Here is a 21,115-nt window from a genome sequence, read left to right on the forward strand (position 1 = left end):
CCATTACAATTTCAACTACACCCTGTGTTTAAAATGTTTATGAAGTGGACGGCCAAGTGAAATGGGGTTAACTGTGAAACTGTGTCAAATACACTGAGAATCTACTGTACCTTCCTGTGGGTAAATATTTTTGAGCACCTTTAATTATTAAAAAAATACAGTTTTCGGAGCTGCTACTGGTGGATCACTTTAAGTTGTTTTACCAAAATAATTGGATGCATGACAGCATCACATACAACCAAAACTCTAATTATTTCCTTTCCTTTCGGTCAGTGTTATTTCTGCACCATTGCATAATAGAATTCACAATGTTAATCTTATTCCAATATTTTTCTGTTACACTTTCAAAAAAAATCTTCATTCATGATAATGAAGGTGATGTTCTGTGTTTTTAAGGTAACCCTTGATTCTGCTGGACCATGACTGGCAAGCAAGGGAGGCAGTGGAGGTCCATGTGCAAAGGCCTGGTCCTGGGTACCCTCCTGACCAGCTGCATGATCCTGCTTTACTGCCTCTCCACTCCACAGATCCACTTCAGTCTGCCTGAGTAAGACTCATCCCACTGATGTACATGTGTTCGGTAGAAAATATAATGCAAAACATACATTATATCAAATCTCAACTATTTTTCTGGTTCCAGCTTCTCAAGTAAAGACTTTGTATGAGATTAAACTGGGAGTACATTTCATCAGCATTATCTGCACATTTATCATTTGATTGTTTTCCTTGTTTTTCTCTCTGTAGGGTTCCAGTGCCTTACTCCTGTGCCCACCGTCCAACCCAGCTCCACCCCAAACCAGCCACAAACAGCTCACAACAAACCACTGGCCAGACCTGCACTCCTAAAGTGGATATCATGTTCATGAAGACCCACAAAACAGCCAGCAGCACCTTCCTCAACATCCTTTTCCGCTTTGGAGAGAAGCACCGGCTCAAATTTGCCTTCCCTGACAGCAGAAATGACTTCTTCTATCCATCTCTTTTCCAGCGGTCCCAGGTTAAAGACTACAAACCTGGAATGTGCTTCAATGTCATCTGTAATCACATGCGCTTCAATGCACCCGAGGTGGCCAAGTTGCTACCTATGGACACTTCCTACATCACCATTCTGCGAGACCCTGCAGAGCTTTTTGAGTCATCCTTCCACTACTTTGGCCGGCTGGTGCCTTTCACCTGGAAGATACCAGGTGACGACAAGCTGACTGAGTTTCTACGTGACCCCCTTTACTACTTTGATCCAGAGGGCTTCAACTCTTTCTACCTCAAGAATCTGCTGTTCTTCGACTTTGGACAGGAGAACACTCTGGAGCTGGATGATCCACGGGTAGAAGAGGGAATAAAATTCATCATTGACCGTTTTCAGCTGGTCATGTTGGTGGAACACTTTGAGGAATCACTCATCCTGCTCAAGGATGCCCTCTGCTGGGAGATGGATGACTTGCTGTTCTTCAAGCTCAACGCTCGCAAGGGATCCACTGTGTCTAAACTGACCCCTGAGCTGAGGGCCAGGGCTCTTGAGTGGAATGCTATTGACTGGAAACTATACCAGCATTTCAACCAGACTTTCTGGAAGAAAATAGATACATATGGACGTCGGCGGATGGCTGAGGATGTGGCAGAGCTCAGGAGAAGGAACGCGGAGATGGCATCAATCTGCATTGAGGGGGGGCGAGCTGTAGAAGCTGGCAGCATCCAAGAGACAGCCATGCAGCCCTGGCAGCCCATCGGAGAGAAGTCCATCATGGGCTATAACCTGAAGAAGAATGTGGACAAGGCACATCGGAAGTTGTGCCGTAAGATGTTGATGCCAGAGCTCCAGTACTTAACAGAGCTCGGGGTTAACCTGTGGATCACCAAGCTGTGGGGCCATGTCCGAGATATCATCAACTGGTGACTTGGCATGTGAGAAGAGGGGCCAATTCTACTCTGACAGACTGTATTTAGAGAGGAATCTGAAATATGTGGCTGACAGAGTGAAAGGTTAAAAGTTTCTGTCACATTTCAATCTTACGACCTGTCTTCTTTTCTTGAAATCTATCCACACTGACTTGTTTGCATTTCACATGATTGTGCGCTGTAATATATCCAATTGGTGCTTGAGAAAAATATAGTAGACCTCACAATCTACAAGTACTGAACCTGTTTACTGCATGCAGATGAGGCCTAGTATTGTTCTCTATGTTTGTGAGTCAATTTTCAGAAATTTAAATGTTCTTACTCTCAGATGTGAGCTTGTTCTAATGGAGCCCTTTAATGGAATAAAGGCAAAAATGTTGCCATCCCTGCCAAATGTTTAATGTTTGATGACAAGGAAAGAATGGTACTTCACTTTGAGATAAATATTGTCAAACTCTTTGATGTCCATCCCCCAAAGTTGAAACTTAACATCAGTTCTAAGAGAATGAAACCCCACTAAGGGTTAAAATACAGATGAAGATAGTGAATGTAAGTATTACATCCCACTTAACAGTCTATGGAGGACAAAATCAGCAAGAATTTCTTAGCTTAATAGCTTTAATGACTTAGCTAATACAAACATTTTCACTTTGCATAAAAGAGACAGCTAGGGTGCAACTAATAACATTAATGATCTCTCTGTTCCAAGACCTCAGAACTGCTACATCTAAATCAAATGTAGCCATCATTATCTGCTTTTCCCGCAGTGACATGTCACAATGTCATGAAAAAGGTCTGATAAATAATCTGCAAAGAAATCAATTAATTAAGAAGTGAGTACAGCACTTTGCAATCAAGAATAAATATAATGTCCTTGTCAGTTTTTATAGCATGTAATATATATTATATGTTGAGTTTTCTGCTATATGATATAACATGTTTGCTTCTCCAGGGCACTTTGCTGTAGTTGTAGCCAATTCTCCATTTTCTCCTGATATCACAATATTAATCCTAATAGCATTCGCCCTTGCCAGGTGTTTTGGCAGGCACATTGATGGTGTGGTGGGACTTTGTTACATTATGAGCCAAAATAAAATTCATTGTCAGCCAAGTAAGGTAAATCATATCTAGATTTAGGCACTATGACAATGACTAACAGTGTTAAACACCACCTACATGTGTTTACACAGTCTCGTAATCATGCAGGAATAAAGGAAATTAATTAGATATATAGATTTTTTTCCTGTTAATGCCCTGCATCATTCATTTATTTTTCAATTTGTGTCCATTCACCTATATATGTATTTATCATGTATGTCTATGCATTTAATATTTAATTTATCGTGTTTTGTATGTATTAATGGGTCCAGTTATTGATTCATTTATCTGTAATTTACTGATATTGTCCTCCATATACCTCCCCATTTTTCCTGGCAATGTATGATCATCTGTTTATCCTCCAAATAAAGTGAAAATGACATGTAATATTGCATGCATTAAATGTCCTGTCTGTTTCATACAATTGACAGCTGCCTCTCTATCTGTGACTGCTTGTTTCATCCTTATTACTGTATGTGTAATAAGAAACAAGGTTGTTCCTGGTTTATTGCGTATGAACGTATATGACATCCCAACATCTTTGAATAGGTTGATGAAATATCTCATATTGAAATTATGGACCAAAATAAACGAGCAGTTCTCGAGTAAGTAAACCAGTGTTGGCAAGGGCCACTGGGAATGAACAAATATAAGAGGATTGTCCTGTTAAAATTAGTCTGGGATGCAGATAATACACCAAAGTGGCAAAGACGGATTAGCGGGGACCTGCTGACCCATTAATTAATTACTGTTGTAAAAATAAAACATGAAAAAGTCCAAGGAGGGTTGAGTATTTCTTATAAAAAGCAATGAAATACTGTTGGGATACAAAGAAATATTATATTCTTGTATTATATTATTCATTGGTATATCAAAATGACATACTACAACACAGTAGTTTGATCCTGCACTTTCAGACAGGGCCTGTTCAATGAGCAACTCTAAAAGAATAGTATAACTTTAGGAGACAAATTGGATTTCAGTGTTATCTATAGCATGATATGGCCTGCTTGATTGAGCCAAGTCATTCATATAAATACCAAGAAGGTGTGTGCAGTCAATGGCCATGTGCCAGCAATGAAAACAGGTTTAAAAACACAGCGGACAGGTTTTACTAATAACATCAATGATGGCTCTGTTGTATTCAAGTGACCCAGTAAGCCATGACAGTGTAGCAGTCATCATTAATTCTATTATTTACACCCGTCCAAATGTTTTCTGTGAAAAAGGCATATGCAAATGGTGCCTCATGCAAATATCTGTGCGTCCTGACTGCAGTTTTGTTTAGTTTGTTGTGCCTTTTTTACAGCAGATATTTTGTCATAGCAGGAAGAACACAGGTGAAACTAATAACGTTAACAAAGGCTAAGTTCAACTTATTTCCTATATGGTGTTATTAGTTACACCTGCGCTGTTCTTACCATGGCAGGTCAAAGTATCTGCTGTGTATAAGGTCTGTTGACATTCAGGTGGTGCATGGAAATGAAAGAGATAACAGTAACACTATGGAAACAGAAATTAGATAAAATACAATGTCTGCAGTGTGAGATGACAGAGCTTTAGTGAGCTCAGTAACAACAGTGGTTGCTCACTTTTTTGGAGAAAATTTGTGTGCTTGGAGAGGGAGACAGAAAGTTAACCTCATCAGGGACATGCAGATATTTTGAGTGAAAAAAAGAAGAAGAAGAAGCTGATTCTGTATCTGATTCTACTGATATATAGAGCTGAAGAGTATTAACTAATAGCTATAAAAAATGTACACCTGCAGACTTGATAGATTATTGTAAAAACCCTTTGTTAGTGATTTCAATTTCAGATAGCTCAAGTTTTCTGATTGGCTAGTTTATTAAAAAATGAGGAAAAAAACATTTATAACTGCTGACCTGATGGCTTAATGGAAAATGGTAACTTCATGACCCTTTAATGCCTTGTAACATTTTAAACTGTTATTCTGACAATATATAATTTATACACAGCCTATGAGGGATACATGCATTTGAGGTTAAATGTCCTTTTGTTTTATTTTTTTTTATCTTACAGGAAGTGAAGTACTCATCGCACTCGGGGGCGTGGTTGGCCGACCGTGCTCTTTAATGACAGCACTCTTGTTTTGCTAGTTTAACGTTAGTTTTTGTGGCTAATGACTTCCCGCGACCTCATTCACTTACTATACACACCGACTGAAGTATTGAACCGGATACAGCAGATATTTTAGTGTAACATTAATTGCTGTCCGTTAACTTTTCAGTCGATGTAACTGTAGAGCTGTTGCTTGTTTTGCAGCTTAGCAGTGGCACAAAGCTAGCTAGCTAGCCAGGGCTAGCTATGCGGCTAATGTCAGTTTTTAGCATCGCTAGTAGCTAATTGTTAGCCGAAAGACAATAATCCTCTAACGTAAATAAAGCGGACTATAGTTTTATCTACACAGGTAATACCCGTGCTTAGCTCTCACGCTGGAGGACTGACATTAACGATGGCCTTAACTGCGGATGTCCCCGCAGATGAGTGGCCCTGAGACATGATTCAGCTGGATGACTTAGCAACAATGTCCTGTAAATCAACCAAAGTGGCCCCGAGTGTTGATTTCGACCACAGTTGCTCCGACAGCGTGGAATATTTGACGCTTAATTTCGGCCCTTTTGAGACTGTTCATCGTTGGAGAAGACTCCCTCCATGTGATGAGTTTGTTGGTGCAAGGTAACATGTTGACAGATGAGTAGGTGCAGCTTCATCTGACTTCACTGCCAAAGTCTGCACATTTACAGTCTCTCCTTCACCCTGAAATTCATTTGCTCTATTTAGGCGCAGTAAGCATACAGTTGTGGCATACAGGGATGCCATTTACGTGTTTGGGGGAGACAATGGGTGAGTAGTACTGGACAGTGACCGGCATTTTTCATTTATACTTACTGTCTACTACATCGTATGCATTTGTGTTTTGTGTCACCTAATAGGAAAAACATGTTGAATGACTTGCTCCGCTTTGATGTGAAGGATTGCTCATGGTGTCGGTAAGAGTACACCAATGCACCATAAATGAGTAAATACAAGAAATACATGCTGTGCAACATGGTTTATTGCCTGTGTATGATATTCACTACAGAGCCTTCACCACTGGAACTCCACCTGCTCCCAGATATCACCATTCAGCTGTTGTCTATGGCAGCAGCATGTTTGTCTTTGGTAACCTCTTTAAACTTGTGTTCTTCATAATCACTTGTTCATTCTACACGTTTTAAACTCAGGTGACATTGACGCTTAAATGCTTGACTTTTTCAGGGGGCTACACTGGAGACATCTACTCAAACTCAAACCTGAAAAACAAAAATGACCTTTTTGAGTACAAGTTTGCAACAGGGCAGTGGACTGAATGGAAAGTAGAGGGCAGGTAATGTATTTTTTAAAGATGTTTAAGTTGTGTGTCGAGGATAGATTTATATATCAGTTGTTTCAAATGTGTTTTCTCTCCATGTGTCTATTTTTCAGTTTTTATAATTGAAGCATATTGTGAGCAGTAGTCATTGCAAGATTTTTAATTGTGTCTTCTTACACCTGGAAATGCAACTATTTTTGGTTGTGTGGGGGCATAAAATCTATGTGGAAATCAGCTTAAACTAACCTATTGTTAGTTTGGTTTGGTTTATTTTGGTGTAAATCTGTAAAAACTGAAAATTCAGCCAATAAGACATCATAATTCAATCTTGCTGTCCTTTGTCTCTGTTTCAGCTTGCCAGTGGCTAGGTCTGCACATGGGGCCACAGTCTATAATGATAAACTGTGGATATTTGCTGGCTATGACGGGAATGCCAGGCATGTTTGACTTTGTTTTGCTTCTATCACAGTTGACACATTGTTTTTTGCATATAGTATTGACAGATATTTTCCCCATGTGCAGGCTGAATGACATGTGGACCATCAGTCTGCAAGATAGAGAACATGCGTGTTGGGAGGAGGTCAGTTTCAATATAGTATAACCAGAAGAACATTGAGAGTAGGATGCACACCGACACTGTACTGTATGTGTTAACATCTCTGTCTCTGCCTCTGTGTCCATCAGATCGATCAGAGTGGTGAGATTCCTCCGTCTTGCTGCAACTTCCCTGTAGCTGTATGCAGGGACAAGATGTTTGTGTTTTCTGGTCAGAGTGGAGCCAAGATCACCAACAACCTCTTCCAGTTTGAGTTCAAGGGCCACATGTGAGTACATCCTTTGCTTGGGCCTAAGCCTCAGTCACTCATCCTGTAGTTGCCAGCGTTACCTGGGACTCATCGTTACTCCATCTTCTCAGGTGGACACGCATCCCGACTGAACACTTACTGCGGGGCTCCCCTCCGCCTCCCCAGAGACGTTATGGCCACACTATGGTTGCCTTTGACCGCCACCTGTACGTATTTGGTGGTGCTGCTGACAACACTCTGCCCAACGAACTGCACTGCTACGATGTGGACTCTCAGACCTGGGAAGTGATTCACCCCAGCCTGGACAGTGAGGTATGAACCAAATGGATTTACAAAGAACTGTGTCAAGTGGTTGAATGATATCACATTCAACCACAAATGTGTTTTGTCTACAAGCTGAATTGTAAAACAAGAACATGTTGGTCCTTACTTACCACCCCAACTGTACTAGTCCTTGTTTTGTGTAACTGCAGTAACTTTGTGAATCTAGCTGAAGCATAAGTACATAATAGTATGGGTGCTCCTTTAGTGCCACCCTGGACCTGCATGTAAACACTTTTGTTAATGAATCCATAACTACACATTTTGAAGCAATGCTTTTCAACAATCTCTTTACACTTTAAGTTCAAAAGCTGAATTTTGCCTCCTCAGATGCCCAGTGGGAGACTCTTTCATGCTGCTGCTGTGATTCAAGATGCCATGTACATCTTTGGAGGAACTGTGGACAACAATGTGCGCAGTGGGGAGATGTACAGATTCCAGGTTAGTGTCAAACAAATTCATTGTTGAAATAAACAAGCACTTCATCTAAAACACTGTGGTCAAAAGCCTTTCCTGTTCTTGCAGTTCTCCTGCTACCCAAAGTGTACTCTCCATGAGGACTATGGCAAACTGTGGGAGAATCGTCAGTTCTGTGATGTGGAGTTTATTTTGGGCGAGGTGGGTTTTCGGCATGTGATACTGGGAGGCAATGCCTCTGAACTGCTGATTAAAATTACATGGTGACTTTCACATTATCCAACTAAGATGATTTTTCCATCTGTTTGACTCCTTGTGCTGTTTACAGAGGGAGCAGAGAGTCTTGGGGCATATTGCCATAGTGACTGCAAGATGTCGGTGGCTGCGGAAGAAAATCCTGCAGGCTTGGGATAGGCAGCGACAGGTCAGAGCCCTGCAGCAAGTACACTTAATTTCCTCTGAGACGAGGGAAGACAATCTGTGATTGTCTGAATATATTTATACATATGAAACATTTGATAAGTACAATCAGACAGAGGCAGTTGTAGTTCATTTTACTCAACCATCACACTACTGGAAGACCAGGAAAACACATTCAAAATAATCATCAATCTTTACTCATCATCTCTCTACTCCGATATCATATCTGATATTATATTGACATGACTCCCATCTCCTGTACCATCATTCAAATGTCAAACAGCCACAAACTGAAATAAGGTTGAACTGGCAGAAAGCAGAAGAGTTCAATCCAAATGAACTGTTAGGATTAAATAATCTGCTGTCTTTGTGTGCAGAAGGCTAAACAGGAGAGCAGTGAGGAAAGTGACGAAGGGACATTTGGAGGGCCGAGGGATATCCCAGCAGGCAACAGACCATCTGGCACACAGCCAATGCTCGAGGTATCCATCAGGGAAGCAGAGGCCCAGCCTTTTGAAGTCTTAATGCAGTTCCTCTACACGGACAAGATCCAGTACCCACGCAGAGGTATCGCTCTCCTCATGGTTGCCCTGTCAGTCTTTAGATTGTAACTGTAATCCCCAAGAGAGAGAAGAAAAACTGATCATTTGTCCTGTCCTTGCTTGTCTCCATAGGTCATGTCCAGGATGTTCTTCTAATCATGGATGTATACAAACTGGCCCTTAGTTTTAAGCTTTCCCGCCTGGAGCAGCTGTGTGTGCAGTACATTGAGGCATCTGTCGACCTGCAGAACGTTCTCAGTGTTTGTGAAAATGCCAACAAGCTGCAACTGGATCAGCTCAAGGTACTTCTGGATAACTGTTTAAGATTAACTTAACACCAGCTGCAAATATCGTTTTTACTGCCACTCAGTGGTTGAAGTTCAGGGTGTTAAAATACATTTTATACTTTGAGAACAGAGATGCTGAGGAAAGAGAAGTATTAGTAATAATAATAGTAGTAACATTCATGCTGACAAATTATGTCTTCTTCTAGGAACATTGCCTTAATTTTGTGGTGAAGGAGTCGCACTTCAACCAGGTGATCATGACGAAGGAGTTTGAACATCTGTCCACCCCACTGATTGTGGAGATAGTGCGACGAAAGCAGCAGCCTCCTCCCAGGTTGTACTCAGACCAGCCTGTGGACATTGGGACGTCCCTGGTGCAGGACATGAAGGCTTACCTGGAGGGAGGCGGCCTGGAGTTCTGTGACATTGTCCTGCTATTAGACGGACACCCGCGGCCTGCTCACAAAGCCATACTGGCAGCCCGATCCAGGTAGAGACAACACAGGTTTAGTGGTCTGCTTGTGCACATACAGCAGCTGGAGCAAGATATCAGACCCCTGACTTTTTGTGTAATGATAGTGAGCTCAAAGGTCCTTTTTATTTGGAATTGAATGGAATTAAAGCTGCCTCTTACTGTCAAAATAATTTCTTTAGAAGTGATCAAAATTTCTTAGCATTGTGCTTAGAGACATCGTTGTCCATTTCAGCTTAGTAATATGTCTGACACTTTAACGTTTACATTTTTACTCTTCAGTTACTTTGAGGCGATGTTCCGCTCCTTCATGCCCGAGGACGGTCAGGTTAATATCTCCATCGGTGAGATGGTTCCAAGTAAGCAGGCCTTTGAGTCCATGCTGCGTTATATCTACTATGGCGACGTCAACATGCCTCCAGAGGATTCCCTGTATCCTTCTCAAACTCAGACTGCTTTATATTCATTCACTAGAGTCTTGAAGTCTTGAAGTGCTGTGAGTGGCTCACCAAACCAGAAGTTTGGGTTTAGGCATCAGATTAAAAACAAGTTATATTTAGGTATGCATCTTGAGATAGATGTATTTAGGTATGCCTTTTGTAAATGGTTAAGTAAGGATTTGACATGGCTATTATGAAGGTGAAATAATGCCATAAAAACTACATTGGCACCTTGTGGCCATTATTGGAACTGCATCGTAATGAACTTTTTCCAGCCATTGTGGTGTACCGTGCAAGGAACAAAATATAGCATTTAGTTATTTCATTGGCATCATAATCGTCTTTTGCTGTGTATATGTCCAGTGTTAAAGTTGTATGTAATGAGCAAATACTCTACTGTCTAACTCGCATAAAGTGTTCACTTTCTTGACGTGTGACAAACAGCTATCTGTTTGCTGCACCATATTACTACGGGTTTTCAAACAACAGGCTGCAGGCTTACTGTAAGCAGAATCTGGAGATGAACGTCACTGTGGAGAATGTCTTGCAGGTATTTATGTTTTTACCCTGGGGGGGAGCAGTGACCTAATTTGACAATGTTGTTCCATACTTGAAGATTTCTTTTTATGCCGCATTAATTATTTCCTCACTCGCTTCTCCCTCAATATTTCCCCCCTTCAGATTCTGGAGGCGGCTGATAAGACCCAGGCTCTGGACATGAAGAAGCACTGCCTGCACATTATTGTCCACCAGTTCATCAAGGTGGGTGGGCTTGTATCCGGAGCCCTGGGGGTTTGCTGCCCACTCTCTGCAGCTGAGCTAACCCCGTAGGCCCGTCTTCTTTGCGGGAGACTGGCACCTTTGGCCTCCTAGTGGATCACCTTCCATCTTCTGCGTAGAGAGGAGACTGTTTACAGCCCGGCCGGCTGTACAAGCACCTCATCACATAACGATGAGGGTCATAGTGCCACTCTGATTATTGTTTGTTATTCAAAGACACAGCGAAGCACTCAATTCTCACCCTCCTTCAGTGGAGTGTTAGCTGTTGTTACTGTTTCTGTTAAGCTTCTTTCTGTTTATCTTCATTTTTCACGCATGAGCAATCAAGTGCAGCTTATTCCTCATTTTGCTCTGTTTGACTCATTGTCTTGTCTTAATTTATGGCTCATTTCTTTTCAATTTTTGCTCTCCTCCCCTCCCAAAGGTATCCAAGCTCCCCAACCTGCGGTCTCTCAGCCAGCTGCTGCTGTTGGACATCATTGAGTCTCTAGCTACACACATATCAGACAAACAGTGTGCTGAGATGGGCTCCGACATTTAGGATGGCGGCGAGAACCGGGCTCTTTTCTCCTCTCACAGAAGCCATACACCTCTGCTCCACCTCCTTCTTAGTCATTCCCTTCTCCCCAACACGCAGTACTTTTCTTTATGTTGGACCCCGCATGTCTCGAGCCCCATACAGTAGATGCCTTTTATTCCGTGCAGTATCAAATAGTTCTCACTCTGCTTCTCAATGAGGAGTAAAATCAGTGAAGAAACCAGATTCTCAGTTACAATTGTTAAATGGTTTAAAAGTCCCTTTTTATGTTTAGTAATTTATTTATTTTGATTACACAGATGAAAATGTCTGCAAGGTTTTATTCTGCTCAGTATTGCTGCTGCATTTTTTTAAATAGATATGCAGTGGACTGTAATAATCCATACTATAGAAATGTTCAGGTGTTGCCCTCAGCTGTCTTGTTATAAGTTATCTGCTCAGATACTTAATCAAAGTCTACTATCAAAAGGATTATTTATCTATAAATCTGTATTCATCACTTGTATTCTGACACAGTTAACAAGCCTGGATTAAATGTTGTAAGGAATCAAGATCATTATATGAAAATAATTAGAATGTATGTCTGTTTGTTTTGTTTACTGTTCTTGTCATTGGCACACATCTTTGTAATACTAATCAACTCTTACCGTTACTAACAGACAAGCTGTCTTTATCCATACAATATAGCAATGTGTATTTAGTGACATCAGTATGCTGTTATTAAATATTTACCCACATGGGTTTCATGTATTTAAAGCCTTAATAAATCTTCTCATTCAAAATTAATCATGTACTAAGTGTCTTGTACTTTTTGTGGAGGCTGAACTTGATATCCACACAAAACTCTAATTTTTTAGAGTTCCCAATGTCAATTTAGCTGTCTGTTTTGAGTAAACTACCTCATTATATAATTGAAGATTTTACTATCATTTGGCAGTCAATCAATAAAAAGTAAAATGTGCAGAAGGTTGGGTGAGCATCCCTATTGAAGCCCAGTAATCATGTTTTGACCGGTCATTGGGTGTCAGGCTGTGTCGTCATAAATCTACTGGACTTTCTGACAGGAAACACTTAACTTCCCTTTAAGCTACGTAAGCAAAGAGCACATACATGGCGTCTTGACTCAACTGTGTATCTACATTGTATCTGCTCAGGCTAAACTACAGTGGAACCATGGCTGACCGTACTGGCTTGTTGGGCAGTTTCATTTAAATGCTGTGGCCCGCTCAGTAGTCCAGCCGTCATCCCTGCTTTGTGATATTTATGATAGTTTGGATTTAAAATGTCTCAAGTCTTGATGACAGGAGTATTCACATATATTTTTATATTGAATACTTGCACAAATCTGAAATTCTTACACAAACCCCTGCCCTAAACTAAAGCCACTGTCACCTATACACTGTGGAAAAAGCTGAAGGGTAATCCTTGACCTTTCATCAAATTAGCCACGTCCTTCAGGGGTTTCAGTTTCCACAGATCTGTGGATGATAAGGTCAGACAATGCTCCACATTGTTTGAGAGAGTGAATTCCTTCAGCTTCTGCAAGGTTTTGCACTTGCAAAGATTTTAATTTACTCAAGTGAGCTAAATTAAAATTTAATACATTCATTCTATTGTATAAATTGCAACATCTTACAACTTATTCAAAATACTTTTACAGTAGTCAAGACAGTGAGGCCAACCCTAAACACAAACTACGTAAAGTGTGACTTGAATAAAATGGACAGATTGAAAGAACATTTTGGGAAAGATTGAGGCTTTTTTTTTACTGTTTTTTTGAAGAAGAAAGGTTGACCTAAATGTTGAGGCACTTGGTTGAATTAGCTGCCAGTTGTACTGCAAGATCTGTAAAGACCCTCAGTGGAATTCACAAAGTGTTGGACTCTTTTGGACTCTGTTGTAAGTACCGTTGCAGTGAGGACAAAGTGCTATTCATGGTCCAGATACTTGAGACGCTTGGCAAATCTAAAACTCCTCCTTTGATTTCCTTAGAGTGTAAATGTCTTAACTGAAATAATGACCATGTCTCATCAGTGACGTCAGTAAAACAATTAATCTAAAATCATTACAACTTTAAAAGATGGACTGAATTTCACAGCCCTGCAGAAACAGGCCATTATGGTCATGCCTGGGGTAGCCCCCCATGCCCAACTTGCTCATGTTTCATTCATTGAAGTCCACTTGTGCGCACACACACACAACCTAGAATCCCACTGGACATATCTGGTTTCATCTTAAAACAGAGTTCATTGTTCACTGCGATGATATTGAGCACTGACACAAAACAGTATGTCTGTTGTCATACCACAGTCCCGGATTATCTTCCACTTATCAGGTGCATTTTATAAAGGAGGCTGAGTAAGAGGGCTGGCCGGGTTGGTCCTGCTACCTCAGCAGGTGGGACGGGCTACCGAGCCACTCTGGATCCAGTCTGTTACATAGAGCTGCACAGGAATCACAGCCCAGAGTGTGTACGTGCAGAGGCAGAAGATGGTTTTTCTAACAACTAAAATTATGCAAAGGACTGCACTCTTTGTGACATTTGGGGGTTTGGTCACTTCTCTGATTACCACCTTCCTTCCACTGTGGAAGACGATGAACTCTGACCTGAACGAGATGGAGAACTGGTACTCGGGACTGTGGCACACCTGCCTCTACACCGAGGAGGTGGGGGTTCAGTGTAAGGCCTATGAGTCCATCCTGGGACTGCCGATGGACCTGCAGATCTCCAGGGTGCTCATGTCAGTGTCTCTAGGCACTGGAGGTTTAGCTCTGCTGGCTGCCTTCCCAGGACTGGAGGGGGTTGAGGTGTGTGTGAGGCAGCCTGGTCTAAAGAGACGGTTCCTCATCCTCAGCGGGGTGCTGTCCTGCGTGTCGGGGCTCACCACTCTGGCTCCTGTCTCTTTTGTGGCCTATACAACCGTGGTGGACTTCTGGGATGAGGGTTTTCCTGATGTGATGCCACGCTGGGAGTACGGAGAGGCCATGTTCTCTGGATGGTTTGGAGGTTTGGCTCTGGTCATCGGAGGGACGCTCTTCTTTGTCGCTGTGTGCATGGGGGACTTCGACCAGAGGCCACCAAGTGTGCCAAACAGCCCGCAGGTGAAGCACAGGACAAAGCACTACCTGAAGACGGAGGTGTTATAGATTTCATCTGCACATTCATGTACATCAAATAGAGGCCTGTCAGCTTGTGGACTTGTGAAATACTTCAGTAGCTCTATTTGTGTGACAATGACAAGAATAACATTTCTGACTGAAGTTACATGAAGGTACACAGCTGTTTGTGTTTTATTTGTTCGTTTTTAGGTCAAATTGTTACTGAAGGTCTCAAACACCTTTCTGGTAAATAGAGAGACTGTCCTCATCGAGTTTTCACAAACTATTAAAGTAATGTGAGATAATAAGCAGCTGCAGCAGTTTTTATTACTTGAAAGTCTACTGTGTCCAGATGAATAGGATAGGAAGTCTTTATTCACCAGTGGACAAGCAACCTTTCCTTAGAATAAGAGTAGACTTACCTGAGAGAATAATGGTAACTCAAAAATAACCTCTTGATTTTTAGTTAAAATCTGTGAAGCTTTTGCTTTTACATCTACTGCGGTGCAATGTCAATGTATTTCAGACCAGTTAAGTCTGATTATCAGGCCAGTGACTCCCAACTTGATTGACTGGTCTTTTAATTTAAGGAGTACTGAGATGAGACGTACGTCAGATGAGAAACACAGAAAACACATTTTTTTCATATATAAAAAACTCTTTTCAGATTTCTTTCTGTTGATTTTGATTTTAGAGGTGATTTTGAAGTAAAAAGTTTGACTACATTTTGGACAGACTTTCACCATTGTAGCTTCAGTAGATGTGCTACAGTAGATGAAGAAAGTATCGTCATGAGTACCAGATTTAGTTTAAAATATAGCAAAAACAACAGCAACCTTAATGCAAAGTCCTCAGAAAAAAAGCACATAAAGACATATAGCAGTACACTAAGTACACTCTCCAGCCCAATCCACCGATCAGTATTTTACTAACAGGACAAGCATGAAAATGTTTGTGGTGCTCAGGGTCTCTGAGCCCACTGACAGGGCAGGAGTGAATAGTTGCATTCCAGTGCTGCAGCTCTTCTGTGTTACATTTCGTTTTGGGGAGGGACTTGGCACCACCTCTTAGCCCTTAATACACTGTTTGGCTTTGGGACACTGCTGTACATTGTGATGATTAGAACTGACTTGGACATGTTTTGTCAGTTTCTTGGATGTCACAACAAATCTCAAAATGATCCAGAATAAATGATTGAGATCAGTTTGCATCACACCAAGCTGTGTCTACGTCGTGTTTAACATGCCCGTTTGTTTGATCGACACTCTGTTTTGTCAGGTTGAATCTACCCTAATAACAGCTGACATTAATATTTTGGCAGGCTGTGATTTGATATTTTAGCCTATGAATGATTCATCCACATCTCTCGCCTCTCTTAATCTGGGTTTTTGGATGCTGCAGCTCTCTCTGGCCCATGCAGAAGAGAGCCCCCCCCACATAATTCTATTAAACCGAGTGATGTATCGGTGATGAGAGGCCTGATCGGTCATCTTGTTGCACATGTGCACGCCGCCCACCCCTGGCTTCCACTCAAACATGCTTTTACAAGTGCTTGAACACACGCAGAGAGCAACACAAACATACTGACACTGGAGCACATGTGCACGTGTCAGCTGTCAGCACACAGTAGAGACACAATGGAAATCTCTTTTATCTTTTGCATTTGGACACAATCTGAACACAATGTTAAGTGCTGTTAATACACGCTGATCCCCAACACTGTCATCGTTTCCATAGAAATGAATCTGAGATTATTAGGTGAATGACCTTGACCCAACAGTCATTTAAAGGGGAGGCACAGCACCCCCCCACACAGTGGAAATATCTTGGGAGCTCATTTCTATAAGACTCAGTATACCTTTTTAATCCTGCTCCACCCTATCCCCCTGACTGAAAGTGGGATTTACTGCACCAACTGCACTTTCACTCTTTCTCCCTCTGCTGCACACACTGAAAGACGTGTGGCACACACATACTGTAAGAGCTGTTCAAGTGTTAATACTGAGCGGCAGTCTGAAGACTATTTTCTTAATAAATACAATAAATGTCACACCGGTAAGTTTGAACAATAGCTGATACTCCTGCAGCAGCACCGGCATGCAGCACAGTAAGGAGGCAGTGTGATAAGTGGGCAGTCAGACCAGGCAGCACACTAGTGGGGAGGGCAGCAAGTCTTTGATCAGGCTTAACTGGCAAGTCAGGTCTTTGACATCTGAGGGCGAGGCTGAAAGGATCTGAACAGAAAAGCAAGCAGCCTCTAGGAGAGAAAGTGTGTGTGTGTGTGTGTGTGTGTGTGTGTGTGTGTGTGTTTAGGGAAGAGAGAGGAGGGGTGGGAGGACGAGAGCAGGGAACGGTAAGAATTCATGCTGTGTTAGCATCCCCTCAGCAACTCCATCAATACTGCATACAGCTGAAAAACTGGCAAAGGTCCTCCGTGCTGCATTTGCAGGCTCGGCCAGGGAAAGAGAGCAACTCCCACGACCAGTCTGCTCAGTCTGCTGCTGGAGGGGGGCTCTGCGAGGGGCAGAGAGCACACACACACACACACACACACACACACACACACACACACACACACACTCTTACACACTCACTACAGCCTCTGCTGCATCAAGAGGCAGAAGAGAAGAGCGGAGGAGGGTACAGAGGGACACACAGACTGGGAATACTCCAGTGGACAGAGCCAATCCCGGAGAGGGACAGGATTGTTAGGAGACTCATGTGCTAATATGCTGCCGTGCTCCGCAGGGGAAGCTGAGCACCAGGGAGTTTGACAGGATCTTAGTGCACCTGCTCCATGCACACTGGTAAGCTGATTTATTCCTTTTACAGTCAGGGAAATGTAGCTCTGTTTTATTACTTCCTAATATGATGTGTTTATGTGATGCTCTGTGTGTAATCAGACTTATTCCTTCAAGTGGATTTCACCTGCGTTGGTGTATATATGCACACAGCAGTACTCGTGTTGAAGTTGTTTGCTCTCAGGTTCCCTGGGGAACCATGTACCGTGGTGCAGTATATAAAACTGGAATCACAATACCAGAAACACAGAGCTACAGTTCAGAGTTTATTTGAATTTATGGATCACTTCTGCTACACACTCTGTAGAATAAGAGCAGATCAAATATCTACAGGGATGATTAAGTTTTTAACATCAGTAACTCACACAGTACACCCCACACTCTATTCGTTTCTATTGGTTTTGATAGCCACTTATGTGTGTGTGTGTTTGTGTGTGTGCATGCTGAGGAACTGGTCAATAGCAGAATTGTTATATTGAAGCACAGCTCCTCTGTGGGGGTGTACACCCCTCTATAAACCCCAATTCTAGTTTTCCATGACATCATGGAGATGTTAACGCTCAAAACAGCAGCAAAATGACCTGATAGAAGTGTCGGTAGTGCCATTGATAACCAACTTTAGCTTTTACGGACGAATATGATGTACAGAATTAATACAGAAGTTTTCAACTTTTTAAAGAAGAAAAAGAAAGTAAGGCAACATTTTTCTCCTTGATGAACTTCTTTGAGTGCCACAGTAAACAATGCTGAATGACGGTATAATCTTTGTTTTCTTGAGCCACGTGGCGTCTTTCTATTACCCTAAACACTAAAGGTTTGTCTTTGAATTCCTTTAAAAGCTTAACTGTATGACCTGTGTTGCCTGCTAATGGCAAAAACATGGGTCAGACTTTAGACATTATATTCTATTATTCTTATACACAGAATATGCAAACGTTAGATTCTGTTTGGGACCTCATGAAGCTGTCGTCAGCTCTCCTGATCTTGCCTGTAACATGTTCATAACCACAAACAAAATAAACATTCGTACAAACTTGGTCAAGAATGGTGTGAATGAACTTGCTCACAATGTCTGATTGTGTCCCGAACTTGAGCTTCTTAATGGGGATTGTGTTTAACTGTAATCCACTCTTTATTCTTTTATAGTTAAGACACGTAGGCAATGGAGTAAATAGAAGTCAATCAAAAGCTTCTTGGCATTTTGGGAGACACCCTGTTGACTCAGTTGACTTCAAACATGGCCTGAAACATGTCCCCCTCGCACAATCAAAAATAACAACAATCAAAATAAGAGAAATGCAGAAATGCTAAAAAGTTTAAAACCCCTAACAATTTCACCCTCTTGTCTCTTACATTGAATGCTTCCTTAAGCTGATGGTAAACAGAATAGATAACCTCTAAAGAGCCTGGTGAGAGAGCACTTTGGCTCAGCAGTTAGTTTACGCAATCAGGGGATGATTCCTTGGGCTTATCTTGTATTTCACAAACCAGGAGAACGTGCAAACTGTGAGCGAGGGAAAGAGGTGTGGTCAAATATTAAGAGTGCCGAGCTCTGAGTCCTTTATCAGCTGAAGATCAGAGAGCCCTAATCGTTAACTACAGGCTAACATACCTGCCAAGCAAGTGTTTGAATAAAACAAAGACCACCAGTTTGGATTGTTGGAGGTCAATGAACTAGCAGCTCTTCTTTTATTAGGTGCTGCTGTAAGTCCATGGCCTAGGGAGCGTTGTAAAGTGACATGTAATTAACAGAAACTAATTAAATGGCCACTTTTTTTTAACCACATAGGAATATTACAGCATCTGCTCCTCTGCTGCTGATGTTTAATAATGAGGATCAGGTTGGTTATTGGCTGGGAGGAATATAGGATATTTACTGTATCTCTGCAGAGACTGATGTCCCTTTTTATTGAGTGCCCTCGCTCGGTGTGTTAATCTTTGTAGAGTTGTTATAAACTGTTAGAGAACAAGTTTATTTTTGACGGTCCACTTTTGAATGATGGATGTGTCCGTCAGAGCACAGGCACTTTGGTGCTCAACATTCCTGCTTTTTTTCACTCACACTCATAGTTAATAGATCGGCCTCCTCGCCACCAACCCGGAGCTGCATTCTGCTAATTCTCCCCTCCAACATTCCTGTAACAGGTATTACATTTGTAGGGAAGTGAGTGAAACTGACAGCTTGTTTGCAGGCAGGATTATTAGCACTGCTTGGGGACAGGCCCAACAGTGAGCGAGCGGGATCTGCGTCATATGTTGTGAGGACCAAATCTGCTTAACCTACTTTAGTTTTTGCACAAAATATCTTGGGCTTGCTGGAACTCCAGCATGGCAGCTCTTTGCGGTCCAATTTGTTGTTCATCCAAATTTCAGTGGTGACAAATTATTAAAGTGGCAACATGTGAGAGAGAAGTCTTCATCTCCCTTTAAGAGGGGATTTGATATGTTGCTCTCTGTATTTAGTGAAACACACAACATCAAAGGCTCTGCTGTGTTTGCATGGCTGTTAACTGAATGCAGGAGAATGTAGGTGCTTGGCACAGAGATGTGGAAGCATAATGCAGGAGTGGGAGATGCTCAATTTGGAAAATCTGACTTGATATTAGAGCCAAAAATCATCATTTTCCTTAATCTATTTTTGTACAACAACTTGTTCAGGGAGATATGTCTCAAACTAACAATGGTGAAAGAAGTATTTAGATCATTTACTTAAGAAAAAGTACCAACTCAACAATAGAAAAATATACTCCAAAATGTACTGTATCAAAAGGTTCTGGTTCTGATCATTATATTATTATATTGCTAATACGGACGCATCAATGCGTAAGTAGCATGTTGAGGTGGTCGAGGTGGAGCTTGTTTTAGACTCCCCAAAGACAAATCTGACATCGTGAGATGATTAATGGGAGAGGAAAGGAGAAAAAACTAAATTCTACTACACAAATCTGTATTCATCTTTGCCCTTTTTGTTAAATATTAGATCATTTTACTCAGTGAGGCAGTAAACAGTCATTTCAATGAAACCATCCGTTTAGAAGTGAAATGTCTCTTTGGTAGGACTGCCAACAACTCATAGACATCTGAAATATAACAAGGGACCCAACTACACACTGGTTTTCTTATCTTAATCTGCACAGCCACTAGTAACTAAAGCTGTCAAATAAATGTAGTGAAGTAAAAAGTTCAATATTTTCCTGAAATGTAGTTCAATAGAAGTATATCTTCAAGTAAAGTACAAGTACCTCAAAATTATACTTAAGTACAGTACTTGAGTAAGTGTACTTAGTTACCTTCACCCACTGCAAACAAATACAAATAGTTTAAAAAGAACAACTCAATCTCAGCTGCAGAGTTGTGGCCAGTCAGAAGAGATCTTTCCATTTCTCATTTGTTCTCAGGAACTTTTTCTAAGCAGTGCTCCATTCAACGCTGCACACTTTTTTTCTGAAGTTCAAGGACATTAAGATGTGCTCGGAATATCAAGCAGTCCTTTTGGTTGTACCTCAAAAGGATAATTTGGTGATGGATTGCACCATGTTGGGCAATACACCTGCCACCCCGCGTCTCGCTCAGATTCATGGCAGCCAGTGCTCTGTGAGTAACTCACGACTGTATGTGTGGGTGAAATACCAGAGCTGGCATAAATGTGAGGGCAACGTGGCAACAAAACCAGGGGGATTTTGAAACTCAAGGGGCCCCTGCTTCCCTTTAAAGCGCAGTGTGACAAGAAAGTTAATAGGTGTCGGAGTGCTGTTAATATTTAACGGTTTCCCATGCAATATGCATGAACAAAGGTAACAATGTGTGTGGAAATGTTCCTAATTA

General features: G+C 41.6%; 3 protein-coding genes across 3 annotated transcripts; all 3 read left to right on the top strand.

The window, feature by feature from the left end:
• The first annotated feature begins 419 nt into the window (after window positions 1–419).
• gal3st1a (galactose-3-O-sulfotransferase 1a) lies at window positions 420–1,894 on the top strand. Its single transcript, XM_070905038.1, has 2 exons — window positions 420–547; window positions 745–1,894. Exons 1-2 carry the CDS (start codon window positions 420–422, stop codon window positions 1,892–1,894), a joined length of 1,278 nt encoding a protein of 425 aa, XP_070761139.1.
• Window positions 1,895–5,155: 3,261 nt separating this feature from the next.
• Window positions 5,156–12,157, top strand: lztr1 (leucine zipper like post translational regulator 1). Its single transcript, XM_070904416.1, is given in 19 exon segments — window positions 5,156–5,691; window positions 5,797–5,859; window positions 5,949–6,005; window positions 6,098–6,177; window positions 6,274–6,387; window positions 6,729–6,804; window positions 6,890–6,947; window positions 7,052–7,191; window positions 7,284–7,485; window positions 7,825–7,935; window positions 8,020–8,112; window positions 8,240–8,335; window positions 8,709–8,898; window positions 9,006–9,175; window positions 9,367–9,650; window positions 9,915–10,064; window positions 10,517–10,622; window positions 10,754–10,834; window positions 11,277–12,157. Coding segments are annotated over 19 exon segments (2,367 nt in total). The 5' UTR covers window positions 5,156–5,512; the 3' UTR covers window positions 11,394–12,157.
• A 1,708-nt stretch (window positions 12,158–13,865) lies between these two features.
• Window positions 13,866–14,537, top strand: cldn26 (claudin 26). The gene has a single exon (XM_070905122.1). It carries the CDS (start codon window positions 13,881–13,883, stop codon window positions 14,535–14,537), a length of 657 nt encoding a protein of 218 aa, XP_070761223.1. The 5' UTR covers window positions 13,866–13,880.
• The last annotated feature ends 6,578 nt before the right edge of the window (window positions 14,538–21,115 follow it).

Source organism: Enoplosus armatus, chromosome 4 (genome assembly GCF_043641665.1).
Source record: "Enoplosus armatus isolate fEnoArm2 chromosome 4, fEnoArm2.hap1, whole genome shotgun sequence".
In the NCBI taxonomy this organism is placed as follows: domain Eukaryota; kingdom Metazoa; phylum Chordata; class Actinopteri; order Centrarchiformes; family Enoplosidae; genus Enoplosus; species Enoplosus armatus.

Coding starts and splice junctions, on each gene's coding strand:
- gal3st1a (XM_070905038.1), top strand. CDS start 420: ATGACTGGCAAGCAAGGGAGGCAGTGGAGGTCCATGTGCAAAGGCCTG. Junction 548..744: donor ATCCACTTCAGTCTGCCTGA/GTAAGACTCATC, acceptor TTCTCTCTGTAG/GGTTCCAGTGCCTTACTCCT.
- cldn26 (XM_070905122.1), top strand. CDS start 13,881: ATGGTTTTTCTAACAACTAAAATTATGCAAAGGACTGCACTCTTTGTG.